The sequence below is a fragment of the Fringilla coelebs genome (assembly GCF_963513975.1).
Source record: "Fringilla coelebs genome assembly, chromosome: 25".
NCBI classification, from domain to species: Eukaryota; Metazoa; Chordata; class Aves; order Passeriformes; family Fringillidae; genus Fringilla; species Fringilla coelebs.
This window is the reverse complement of record NC_140051.1, coordinates 5,750,329-5,763,559: the sequence shown is the minus strand read 5'-3', so window position 1 is coordinate 5,763,559 and position 13,231 is coordinate 5,750,329. Positions and strand designations below refer to the sequence as shown.

Sequence of the window (13,231 nt, the reverse complement as noted above, 5' to 3'; positions counted from 1 at the left end):
ATGCTGCGGTACCTGCTGAAGACGCTGCTGCAGATGAACCTGTTCGCCGACTCGCTGGGAGCTGAAGGCTCTAACTCCTCACTCCTGCTCGGCATCAACCGCTCCATCGCCGCGCTCCACCTGCCCGATCTCACCCCCGGTAACGGTACGTGCTCCCCGGTCCTTCTGCTCCCCCGTCCCGGAGTTCCTGCTCCTGCTCCAGCCGGGATGCTGGAAGTACCCACAGACCCCAGCCCCAGCTGGGACCCCACCAGCACTGACACGGGATTCCCATCCTGTTCCCTTGTCCCCAAACCGGGACCTGCCCCATGTCACAGCTCCGGAACTGACCCAGTGTCCCCACACCGGCCCCGTGTCCCCATTCTGGGACCAGCTCCCTGTCCCCCGACCAGCTCCCGGGAGTGATGTGGTGTCCTTAGATCGTCTACACGATCCCAAACCGAGACCAGCCCACTCTGCCCAATGCAGGACTGTCCTGGTGTTCCCAAATCCTGAACTGCAAGCAGCTCTCTGTTCCCAAACTGTCCCGTGTTCCTCATCAACTGCCAGACCGCGAGCTGGGACAGACCCCAAATTATCCCCATGTCCCCAGACCAGTCACCACACCCCAAAGCAGGGGCAGCCCAGTGTCCTCAAACAGCCTTCATGTCCCCACATCCATGCCCAGTTTCCAAACCAGGACCAGCCCTGTTTCCTAAAACTGTCCCAGTGCGCCCAAACCAACTCCCAGAAAAAACTAGGAGAGACTCCATGTCTCCAAACCAGTCCTGTGTCCCCAAGCCAATCCCCAGATACTAACTGGAACTGGCTCCGTGTTCTCAAACTATCTCTACATTCCTAAACCAACCCAGTGTCCTCCAACCAGCTCCGTGTGCCCTAGTCCTCCCCATGTCCCCAGACCAGCCCCATGACCCCTAGCTGGGACAGAGTGGGGGTGAAGGAGGGGTGAGGGACAGGGTGTCTGACTCAGTTTTGACTCAGTTTTGAGCTTCTCCCCTATTTTTTAGTCTGTGCCCCTCCAGCTGGCCCTGGGTGGCTGGGGAGGGGGCGGGGGTGTTCCCAACCCTCATGGGAGCCCCTGCCCCCGCACAGCCAGCCGGGCACAGGAAGGGGCCTGCCCTGACCCCCTGCTTGTCCCAATTAGTCACCGGGCCCAGCTGCGGCCCCCTCAGTCCCTGCTGTGCCCCCCGGGGTACCCAGTACCCTGCAGCATCGCTTCCGTCCCCATGGCAGCCACATCCCATCCCCATGGCAACCCCCGGGCACCCCAAACTGCAGCCCCTCATGCATCCTGCCCAGGGTGGGGGGAGCAGGGGAAGGGCGAGTGGGAGAGGAGTGTGGGGTGTGTGTGCATGTGCATGCATGTGTGTGCATGTGTGTGCATGTGTGCGTTTATGGGCAGTGAGCATGTGTGTGCATGCAGGTGCATTTATAGGCAGTGTGCATGTGTGTGCATGCATGTGCATGTCTGTACAATGTGCATATGTGGATGTGTGTACATGTGTGCATTTATGGTCAGTGTGCATGTGTGTGCATGCATGTACATGTCTGTACAATGTGCATATGTGCATGTGTGTACATGTGTGCATTTATGGGCAGTGTGCATGTGGGTGCATGCATGTGCATGTCTGTATAGTGCATATGTGCATATGTGCATGCGTGTGTGGGCGCTGTGCAGGTGTGCATGTGTGTGCAGTGTGCACATGTGCATGCTTGTACATGTACATTGTGAAGGTGTTTGCCTGTCTATACAGTGTGCAGGTGTGTGCATTTAGGTGCAGTGTGCATGTGTGTGCAGTGTGCATGTGTGTAGGGTGTGTGCATGTGTGTGCATGTGTGTAGAGTGTGTGCATGTGTGTGTATGCAGCAATGTGGGTAAGCATAGGCTCATGGCCCCACCCGAGTGTTTGTGGATGTGCACGGATGTGCATGCCCCTGTGCATGTGCAGCTGCGTGTGCAGCCTAGGTGTGCATGCACACCCCTGTGTGAATGTGCATGTATGTGTGCACCTCTGCATGCCTGAACACACGTGTGTGTATGTGTAAGGACACCCCCCCAAATACACACATGTGTACAGATGTGTGTGTGTGTGCATGTACACCCTGCAGGAATGCACACACACATCTGTGCATGTCAGGGCATGCACACCCCTACCTGAATGCACACGTGTGCATGTGTGTGTGCATACCCCTGTATGACTGCCCACACATGTACATGCACCTATGTGTGCAATGCATGTGTGCACACACGCGCCTGCCCTTGTAATGCACGTGTGCACACATGCACATGTGTGTAATGCACATGAGCACCTGCGTGTGCACAGACACCTGTGAGTGCCTCTGTGTGTGTGTGCAGCCCTGCATGGCTGCCCACGTGTGCATGCATGCACCTGTGTGTAAACACACGCAGTGCACAGCTGCACATGTGTTTGTGCAGAGCCACACCTGTGTGCACATGTGGCATGCAGGGGTGTGTCCCTGTGCCACTGGGCCAGCAGTGACACTTGGGGACCGAACTACCAAGGCACCCCAGGCGATGTTGGGGACACACATGGTTCAGCCCAGCTGGCCCCAGCACTAATGAACATTAATTATGCTGGCATTAATGACCATCTATTAATTCCTGTGCCCTAGCAGGGTTGGTTTTATTTTCTGGAACAGTCCCACAACCCCAATATTGGGCTTTTTAAAACTTAAAATAAAGCATTTTTTGCAGCCCAGCTCTGCTACAGAAAGTCAGCACTTGCAGCTGATGGAAAAAAAATCCCTTTTTGGGGAGAATTGAGCCCCAACCCAGTTTCTTCAGGGTGGAAACCGGGTGGAAAAGGCCATTACTGGGAGGAAAGCTGCTTTGTCCCACTGGCCTTACCTGACACCCTCCCCATCTGATCTTAAGCTGCACCAAGGGAAATTTAGGTTGGATATTAGGAAGAAGTTTTTATGGAAAGAGTGATAAAGTTCTGGAATGGCTGCCCGGGGAGGTGGTGGAGCCCCAGTCCCTGGGTGTGTTTAACAAAGCCTGGATGTGGCACTGGGTGCCAGGGTTTAGGTGAGGTGTTGGGACTGGGTTGGACCCCATGATCTTGAAGATCTCTTCCAACCCAGTGATTCTGTGAATTCTGTGATCATGTGATCCAGTGATTCTGTGATCCTGTGGTTCTGAGGTCCTGCTCCCTCCCCACAGCACCCACCCTGGGATATTCTGGGCTGGGTCCTGGCCACACTTCATCTCTCACCTCGTGCAACCCAAGCAAAGCGGGGTCTGGGGCCAGGAGGGCCCCACACAAGCCAAGGATGCTCAGCCCCCAAAGCCATCCCTACCCCTCCCGATTCTCCTGCAGGATCCCACGCCCAGCTGGAGGACACGGCTCCCCGCATCGTGGAGCACCCCACGGATGTCCTGGTCTCCAAGGGGGAACCGGCCACGCTGAGCTGCAAGGCCGAGGGGCGCCCGGCCCCGGAGGTGGAGTGGTACAAGGACGGGGAGCGGGTGGAGACGGACCGCGAGGATCCCCGCTCCCACCGCACCCTCCTCCCGGGCGGGTCGCTCTTCTTCCTCCGGATCCTGCACGGGCGGCGGGGGAAGCCCGACGAGGGCGTTTATGTCTGCGTGGCCAGGAATTACCTGGGGGAGGCCACCAGCAGGAATGCTTCCCTGGAGGTGGCGGGTGAGTCCTGAGGGAGTTGGGAGGATTTGAGGGGGGGAAATTTGGGGTTCTGGTATCACCCCTAAGCCCAGCCTGCGCCAGTGGCTGTGGCTTTCACATTCTCTCTGTTGCCAAGTGAAGAGGGGAAAATAAATGAAAATAAGAGGAAAATAATTAGAAATAAATAAAGTTAAAAGAAATTATAATAAATTCAAAGAAGTGAGTAATATTGGAAAGAAATGAAACTAAGTGAAAACAAATGAAAAAAGAAAACAAGTGAAAATTAATGAAGCTAAAAGTAAGGAAGTGAAGATGAATGTAAGTAACAGAAAATAAATTAAATAATGAAAAAAAAAGAAATTAAAGAAAGTGGAAATAACTGAAAGTAAGTGAAAATAAATGAAAAAATAAGTGCAAATTAGTGAAGAGAAATAATGAAAAAACTGAAAATAATTGGAAATAAATGAAAATTACTGCAAAGGAGTGAAAATAAATGAAAACATGGTAAAAGAAATTAAAAGAGGTGAATATAATTGGAAATACATGAAAATAAATGAGAACAAATAAAAATACTTGAAAGCATTTGAAAATCAAGTAAAATCAATGAAGATAAATTAAAATCTGTTAAAGCCGATTCAGACCCCTGGTGCTGCCCCCAGCCCGCGGGCGCAGGGCTGGCAGCTGAGGCCGCTGTGTCCCCGCAGTGCTGCGGGACGATTTCCGACAGCCCCCGGGGGACGTGGTGGTGGCGGCGGGAGAACCGGCCGTGCTGGAGTGCGTCCCGCCCCGCGGGCACCCCGAGCCCAGCGTCTCTTGGAAGAAAAACGGAGTCCGGGTCAGCGACAAGGACGAGCGCCTGACGGTGAGGGGGGCAGAGCTGGGCTGGAGGTGATGTAGGGGGGATGGGGAATGTGACGGGGATGTGGGGTGTGACATGGATGGGGGTGCAGTGAGGATCTGGAATGTGGTGGGGATGTGGGATGCAGCAGAGAGCTGTGTGATGGGATGGATATGGGATGAGACGGGGATGTAGGATGGGATAGGGATATGGGATGCATCAGGGATTTGGGATGCGATGGAAACATGGGATGTGATGACAGCGTGGGTGCAAATGTGAGATGCAATGAGGATACAGGATGTGATGGGGATATGAAATGCAATGGGGATGCAGGATGCAACAGGGAGGCAGAATTTGATAGGGATGGGAGGTGTGTGTGTGTGTGTATGCAATGAGGATGTGGGATGTCATGGAGATATGGGATGCAGTGGGGGGTAGGATGCAGTGGGGATGTGGGGTACAGTGGAGATATGGGATGTGATGGGGATGTGGAATGTGGTGGGGATGTGGAATGCAGTGGGGATGTGGGATGTGATGGGGATGTGGGATGTGATGGGGATGTGGGGTACAGGGTGGATGTGGGATGTGATGGGAATGTGGGATGCAGGGTGGATGTGGGATGTGATGGGGATGTGGGATGCAGGGTGGATGTGGGATGTGATGGGAATGTGGGATGTGATGGGGATGTGGGATGTGATGGGGATGTGGGATGCAGGGTGGATGTGGGATGTGATGGGAATGTGGGATGTGATGGGAATGTGGGATGCGATGGGGATGTGGGATGCGATGGGGATGTGGGATGCGATGGGGATGTGGGATGTGATGGGGATGTGGGATGTGATGGGGATGTGGGATGTGATGGGGATGTGGGATGCGATGGGGATGTGGGAAGTGATGGGGATGTGGGACGCAGGGTGGATGTGGGATGTGATGGGGATGTGGGATGAGCTGTTCTTCCTGCAGATCCGTGGTGGGAAGCTGATGGTGGCCAGCACTCACAAGAGTGATGCTGGTGTTTATGTGTGCGTGGCCACCAACGTGGTGGGGGAGAGGGACAGCGAGCCGGCCGAGCTGGTTGTCTTTGGTGCGTGGGGATTTAATGTTTGGGGTGTCAGGGAGGTGGGTGCTGTCCTGCTGGGACTGACAGCCACCCTGCAGAGCGCCCAGCATTTGGCAAGAGGCCCCAGAACCAGGTGGTGCTGGTAGAGGGGACAGCGGAGTTTGCCTGCGAGGTGATGGGGGATCCACAGCCGGCGGCACGCTGGCGCAAGGAGGAGGGTGAAATGCCACTGGGAAGGTGAGTAGGGGGCAAGGGGGGTGGCTCAGGGACACCAAGGCCAGCCAGGGTTCTGTGGTGCAGCTGGGCAGCTCAGTGTGTGCCAGCCTGGTGTGCTTGGAGCACCTAGGATCCTCATGGCATCAAGTAATTGCATCCCATGACCTTGGTGCATCCTCCATCCTCAGCACAGCCTGTGTTCCCTATTGCATTCCACATTCCCATTGTGTCACGTCTTCATCACATTCCACATGCCCCTTTGCATCTTAAATCCTCATTGCATCCCACATCATCTTTGCATCCCACACTCTTATCACATCCCAAATCCCAATCACATCCCATATCCTCACCACAACCCACATCCCCATCACATTCCACATGCCCATCACATCCCACATCCCCATTGCATCCCACATCCCCATTGTACCCCACATCACTATTGCATCCCACATCCCCATTGCATCCCACATCCCCATCACATCCCACATCCCCATCACATCCCACATCCCCATCACATCCCACATCCCCATTGCATCCCACATCACCATATTTCACATCCCCATCACATTTCCCGTTTTCCTGCATCCCAGATTTCCACTGTACCCATCACATCCCACATTCCCATCACATCCTCCATCCTCACTCCATCCCCACCCCATGGCACCTTACGCCCTCCTGGTGCCCCAGCATGCTGCTGGTGCCACAGCCTCGTGGGGTTCCCCCAGGTGGGAGGTGCTGCCAGACAACACCCTGCGGATCAGCCGGCTGCAGGTGGAGGATGAGGGCACCTACACCTGTGTGGCTGACAACAGCGTGGGCAGGTCAGAGGCATCGGGCACCCTCACTGTGCATGGTAAGGGGGGCCCTGGGGAGCACCCTTGGGTGCTGGTGGAGTGCTTGGACAAGCCCTTGTCTCCCCTCACACTGCTGCAGTGCCCCCCCGGCTTGTCACTGGGCCCCATGACCAAGCTGTCACCCCTGGCCAGAGTGTGACTTTCCAGTGCCAGAGCAAGGGCAACCCACCACCTGCTGTCTTCTGGCAGAAGGAGGGGAGCCAGGTCTGTCTCCTTTGCTCATTCTTGACCCCACACCCAATCATAGCCCCATCCTTATCCCAATCCCATCACCATTTCCATTCCATTATAATCCCCATCCTAATTCCCACACCATCCCCATCTCACTTCCATCCCAATCTCATCCCAGCTCAACCTCACACCAGTACGAATCCTCATCCCTACCTGTCCTCATCACCATCCCTTCACAGTCCCTATTACATCCCTGTCCCCATTCCATTCCCATCATGGTCCCCATCATACTTAATCCCATCCCATCCCATCCCATCCCATCCCATCCCATCCCATCCCATCCCATCCCATCCCATCCCTGTACCCAATCTCATTCCCAACCCTAACCCTGTTCTCATCTCATCCCCTGCTTCTCATCCCTCATCCCCCCACGAATCCCACTCTCTCTCAGACCCTGCTGTTCCCGGGCCAGCCCCCAGCCCCTTCTGGCCGTGTTTGGGTGAGCCCCAGCGGTGCTCTGACCATCGTCAGCGTCCAGCCCAGCGATGCCGGCCACTACCTGTGCCAGGCCATCAGCGTGGCTGGCAGTGTCCTGGCCAGGGCAGGCCTGGAGGTGATGGGGGGTAAGTCCAGTGCCAGTGGAGAGCTTGAGTGACACCCACCCCACCACTCAGCAATTCCCAATTTTCTCCCTGCAGCACCCACTGAACTCCACCCATCGGTGCTGAGCCTGCTTCCCACTAACCGGACAGTGCTGCCAGTGGGGGCCACAGTGCGGCTGCCTTGTGGGGCGGGGGCCCATGACCCTCCAGGCAGTGTGGGGTGGCTGAAGGATGGCAGTGCCCTGGTAGGTGTCCAGCCCCGTGCCAGCCTGCTGGAGAACGGCACCCTGCAGATCACCGGCCTCCGGGTGAGCCGGCCCCGGCAGGGGCACCCGAGGGGGCACTGCAGGGAGGGAGGGGGCAGTGGGTGCAAGGGGTGGAGCAAAGGGACATGGATGCTCAGGGTGGTGGGTGCAAGCCGTGCTGGGGCTCAGGGTGGTGGGTACAAAGCATGGTGGGTGCTCGGGCTGGTGGGTGCTGAGGTAATGGGTGCTCAGGCTGGTGGGTACAAAGCATGGTGGGTGCTCAGGGTGGTGGGTGCCGAGGTGATGGGTGCTCAGGGTGATGGGGCAGGAGCTTTTACCCCTGCAGGTGAGAGACTCCGGACTCTACAAGTGCGTGTCCACCAGCCCAGCAGGTGAAACAAGCTGGGGCATCTCCTTGGAGGTACAAGGTGGGTCATGGACATCTCACCGCAGCAGGGACACTGTGGCACTGGGAACAAAACCACCCAGACCTCCATGCATCTCCCTGCAGGTGATGAATCTGACGTCTCCCTGCCTTCCCCTGCACCCGATCTCCTCCCTGGGCCACCCTCCACCCCTGTGGTCACCAACGTTACCAAGAGCAGTGTCACCCTGAGCTGGAAAGGGAACGAGGACAGTGGTGCCAGCGATGTCACCTCTTACATAGTGGAGGCTTTCAGGTATCACACAAGCCTCTTGTCTGGCTGCAGGGATGATGTGGTGGCCTGATACCACCCTGTCACGAGTCACCCCTGTCCCCTGGCAGCCAGGCAGTGGGTGGCCCGTGGCGGACAGTGGCAGCTGATGTGGAGAGTGAGACCCACACAGTGACCGGCCTTGTCCCTGACACTGTCTACCTGTTCTTGGTGCGGGCAGTCAATGCCTACGGGCTCAGTGACCCCAGTGGCATCTCGGAGCCTGTGCGCACCCAAGGTGAGACCCATCAGTGACATCAGTGGAGGTGTCCACAAACCCCCCACCCTCGGGTCCATCTCCACTTGGTGACACCAATGGAGGTGCCCATGCACCCAAAATCTTTGGGTCCATCCTTGCCCAGTGATGCTAGAGGAGTTTCCCATGATCCTGCCATGGGTATGTGCTGTGACCATGGCTCCCTCCCTTGGTGACACCAGTGGAGATATGCATGGACCCTCCACCCTCTCATGTTTCCAGCAGACACCAACCCCATGCAGCAAGGGTTGGATCCTGAGCAGGTGCAGCAGGAGCTGGCACAAGTGGCTGTGCACCTGAAGGAACCTGTGGTGCTGCCACTGGGCACCGTCCACCTCTCCTGGACCGTGAGTGCTGAGCCTCCCTACCGGTACAGGGCTCCCAGTGTTGATCATCCCCCAGTGTTGATCATCCCCCCCATGCCACCCTTCCCTCGGCTCCTCAGGTGGAGCACCAGGCACCCTTCCTTCAGGGCTACCGGGTGCTGTACCGGCAGCGCGGCGGGCGCTGGGAGGAGGCACGGACGGTGTGTGCTCCGGGGGAGCGAGGGGCCCTGCTCACCGAGCTGCGCCGGGGCCAGGACTACGAGGTCAAGGTCAGACCCTATTTCCATCACCTCCATGGTCCCGACAGTGCTGTGCGAGCTCTGCGCACCCCTGAAGCGGGTGAGTGCGGGGATGGAGGGGATAGTGTGGGTTCCTGGGGACAACCTGGGGGTGATACCCTATGTGTCCTCCACTGGCAGCCCCCAGTGCCCCACCACGAGCTGTCAGCGTGGCTGGGAATGGTACCAGTGTCCGCATCTCGTGGCAGCCACCACCTCTAGCAGAGCAGAATGGCGTCATCCGTGATTACCGGGTAAGCGTGGACAGCAGCAGGGCTGTGGCAGCTCCACTCTGTCCTCTCATGACACCATGTCATGGCGTCCTTATGGGTGTTCCCCGTTTTTTCCTCCTGGTCCCCGCCAGATTTGGTGCTTGGGCAATGAGAGCCGCTTCCACATCAACCAGAGTGTGGAGGGGACAGTGCTGGCGACAGTGTTGCAGGGACTTGTCCCCGGGGTCCCTTACCGTGCTGAGGTTGCTGCTGCCACCAGTGCTGGTGTGGGTGCCCGCAGTGCCCCTGTCCCCATCCACATCGGTGAGTCCCTCATTGTGTCAGCTGTCCCCCATGGGTGGGGCATGGTGGGGTCACCCACTGCAGTGCTGGGGATGGCTCCTTGGCACCCTGCCGGTGTGTCCCTCTTTCCTGTGTCACTTGCAGCCCCCCTGGTGGAGCGAGATGTGGGGCCAGCAGCTGGGAGCAGCTTCACTGAGCATTTAGCAGAGGTAGCCAGGCAGCCAGCCTTCATTGCCGGCGTTGGTGGCGCTTGCTGGGTCATCCTCGCTGCCTTTGCTGCTTGGCTCTACAGCCGCCGCCGGAGGAAGAAGGAGCTCAGCCACTTCACCGGTACAGGGGGGTGCTACCCCTGGGACCCCTCACCCTTCACCCCCCCACCCATCAGCCACCCACTGTCCCTCTCTTTACAGCATCCTTTGCCTACACACCCACCGGTAAGCCCATAAGTGCTGCGGGTTCCCAGTACGGCCTCTCGCTGCCCTCACCCCCATCTCTTTCCACAGTTGCCTTCCCAGCTCCAGTGCGCAGCAACCCCAGGTAACCCCCTGGCACCCCTGCCCTCCCCTGGAGCCCCAGGGGATGCTGACCACCAGCATTCCTTCACCCCATCCCCCTGCAGGGCAGCTGCTGGCAGTGGTTACCCGTGGCTGGTGGATGCGTGGCGTGGTGGCAGCACAGGCAGTTCTGCCGGTTGTTTGGGGACCACTGAGAGATACTACAATGGTGAGGGGTCAGCATGGGGCTGGGTGGCTCTTGAGGGGGTGATGATCAGCCCTGATGATGCTGGCTACCCTCTGCAGATGCTGGCATCACCCGTTACATCGCCCAGACGGAGCAGTTTGGAGCAGGGGCTGGCGAGGGGCCGGTTTACAGCACCATCGAGGTTGACAGTGAGGAGCTCGGCACATTCCCCCGTCCCTTCTCACAGTATGGGACCTCCTACCCTGGGGGGGGTTCCCAGCCAATGGATGCTGCAGCCTCCCAGGTGCCCCGTGGCCGGGCTGAGCACGGTAGGGTGGTCGGATGGGTGGGGGCACACGTGGGTGCTCGTGGTGCGGTGCCCTCCCCACAGCCCCCCCAGCATCCCTCCTTGGCACAGGGGCCAGAGCAAAGCTGGGGCAAGCAGTGAAACCGCCGGTGGTGAGCTGGACAGAGCTGCTGCCCCCACCGCCCTCAGCCAGTGAGCTCAGCCAGTGTGCCCAGGAGGAGGAGAAGGAGGAGGAAGAGGAAGATGAAGAGGCAGCCAGAGAGTGAGTGTGGGGGCTCGGGGGCTGGGCATGCTGCCCTTAGCAGCTACCCTGTGGTCTCCACTCTGCAGGTTGGGGATGGAGGTGTGGTACCCTGGTGAGGACATCCCCTGTGCCACTGCTGCATCCTCACCCACCACCTCCTCCGGCTGCCGTTCCACCGCCACGCTGACACCCTCACCTCGCACCACGGAGGACATCCCTCGCCTCCGCGACTTCGATAGCTCCCTCCTGCCCCGGTAGGGGATGGGCCTTGATTGGTATGGCCGTGCCATTGGGGTCTGGATGTCCCACTGGGATCCAGATGTCCCATTGTGGTCCAGATGTCCCACCATGGCCTGGGTGTTCCATCGTGATCCAGTCGTGTTGTCACTACCCAGCCTTGCCATGCCATCATGGTCCAACTGTGTCATTAGGGTCCAGGTGTCTCATTGGGGTTCAGATGTTCTGTTGGGGTCAAGATGCCTCACCATGGTCCAGATATTCTATCACAACCCAGCCATTTTGTCACCATTTGGCTCTGCCATGCTGTCATAGTCCAGCCATGCTGCTGAGGTCCAGATACGTCATCTGCAGCCCAGGTGTCCCATTGGGCTTTGGATGTCATGCCCAGTCACGTTTACATGATCCAGTTCTGCTGTTCCACCATAGTCTGGCCTTGCCACTGGACTCTGGATCAGGCTCTGGATGTCCCACCATGGCCTGGGTATCCCATCACAATCCAGCCACTCTTATCATGATCTGGTCCTGCTGTGCCACCATAGTCTGGCCGTGCCATTGGGGTTTGGATGCCCCAATGGAGTCTGGATGTCCTACCATGGTCCAGGCATCTCTTTGTGATCCATCTGTGGTGCCACCATCCACCCCTGCTCTCCAGCTCTCCAGCTGTGCTCTGGCCATGCTGTCATGACACATCTATGACATTGTGGGTGACTGGGGCATTGCAATACAGCTGCACCATCACGAGACAGGTGGGCCATCATCACCCAGCTGTGCTGCCGTGACCCAGCTCTGCCATGGTCCACCTGTGCCATCACGATGCTGGCATGTCACTGCACTCCAGCTGTGCAGCTGCAACCAAGCTGCATGGTTGCAATTCAGTTGTACTACGATCTAGGTGTGTCATGATTTAGCTGTGCAGGTGCAATTTGCCAGTGTGCTTGCAATCCAGATGTGTGGTGATCCAGCTGCGCCATGGCAATCCAGCTGTGTGGTTGTAATCCAGCTCAGCAGCCTCTATCCAGATGTGCCACTGCAGGCCAGCCCTGCTATCAGAGCCTTGCCAGGCTGTGCTCCTCCACCCTAGCTGTGTCACTGAGCTCCCCTTTGCCACCCCAGCTGTGATCCAGCTGTGGCACTTCTACAGCTGTGATGCTTCAGCCCACCTACACCGCTGCCATCCAGCTGTGGCAGTACCACATGGCTTCTGCTGGCTCTGGCACAGCTCTAGAGGGTTTGTGCCAGCACTGTGGTGGCCACTGAGCCCTCATCCCACTCCCCCCACCCTGGCTTCACTCCACCCCCCTCTTTGCCAGGAGACCCCCCCACGGTGTCAGCACCCCCCCACAGGCACGCAGTCCCTCGGTGACTCCGGGTGCCAGCGAGGGCCACCCACCCCGAGCCCTCTGCCCTCCTGGCACAGGTGAGCCCCGAGGGGCCCGTTTGGGTGGGTAGGGGGCTCACTGGCCATGGAGGGGGCTGACGCTGCCATCCCCACCTCCCCAGGGAAAACCCGCGGGGTGATCTCCAAAAGTCGCCTGAAGCCCAAATGCAGCCGCTACCGCCGGGAAAAGCAGACGGGAGGTGAGTGGGAGGAAAAAGCCCGGGGAATTCAGGAGGCTCAGGGGAGCTGAGCCCTCTCCTCCCTCTCTGCCGCAGACCTGCCGCCGCCGCCGCTGCCGCCTCCCGGCGAGACCCCCGGCCCCTGTCCGGAGCTGGAGCCGAGCGGGGCTGAGCGCAGGGTCCCGCCCCGCCCGGCCCGCGGCGGTAAGGCAGAGCCACCGACCGCGCACGAAAGGGCTGCGGTGCCACCGCCGAGCCCCAACCTTGTCCCTCCCCTGCAGATGAGGTCACCCCCTACAGCAAACCCTCGTGCCTGCCCCGCGGGCAGGTGTCCGGCAGCTGCTCCACCACCGGCAGCGTCTCGTCCCGCGGCTCCAGCAGCTCCCGCGGCCACGGCTCTGGGCGCAGCCGGACCCCGGGCGACCGCGGCGAGGGGACCGGGCACGGCCGCCGCCCCGGGGCCCCGTTCCCCTGCCCGCCGCAGGAGAAGCGATAAAAA

General features: G+C 58.6%; 1 protein-coding gene across 1 annotated transcript; it reads left to right on the top strand.

Moving 5' to 3' along the window:
* On the top strand, positions 1–13,228 carry ROBO3 (roundabout guidance receptor 3; the record flags this gene model as incomplete). Its single annotated transcript, XM_084221434.1, has 26 exons — positions 1–145; positions 3,342–3,668; positions 4,352–4,509; positions 5,449–5,569; positions 5,644–5,782; positions 6,487–6,614; positions 6,695–6,819; positions 7,238–7,409; positions 7,485–7,696; positions 7,980–8,061; positions 8,145–8,313; positions 8,400–8,566; positions 8,807–8,931; positions 9,030–9,249; positions 9,330–9,442; positions 9,553–9,724; positions 9,848–10,033; positions 10,114–10,240; positions 10,323–10,426; positions 10,504–10,713; positions 10,803–10,953; positions 11,022–11,189; positions 12,486–12,592; positions 12,676–12,753; positions 12,829–12,936; positions 13,014–13,228. 26 exons carry the CDS (start codon positions 1–3, stop codon positions 13,226–13,228), a joined length of 4,029 nt encoding a protein of 1,342 aa, XP_084077560.1.
* Between the last annotated feature and the right edge of the window lie 3 nt (positions 13,229–13,231).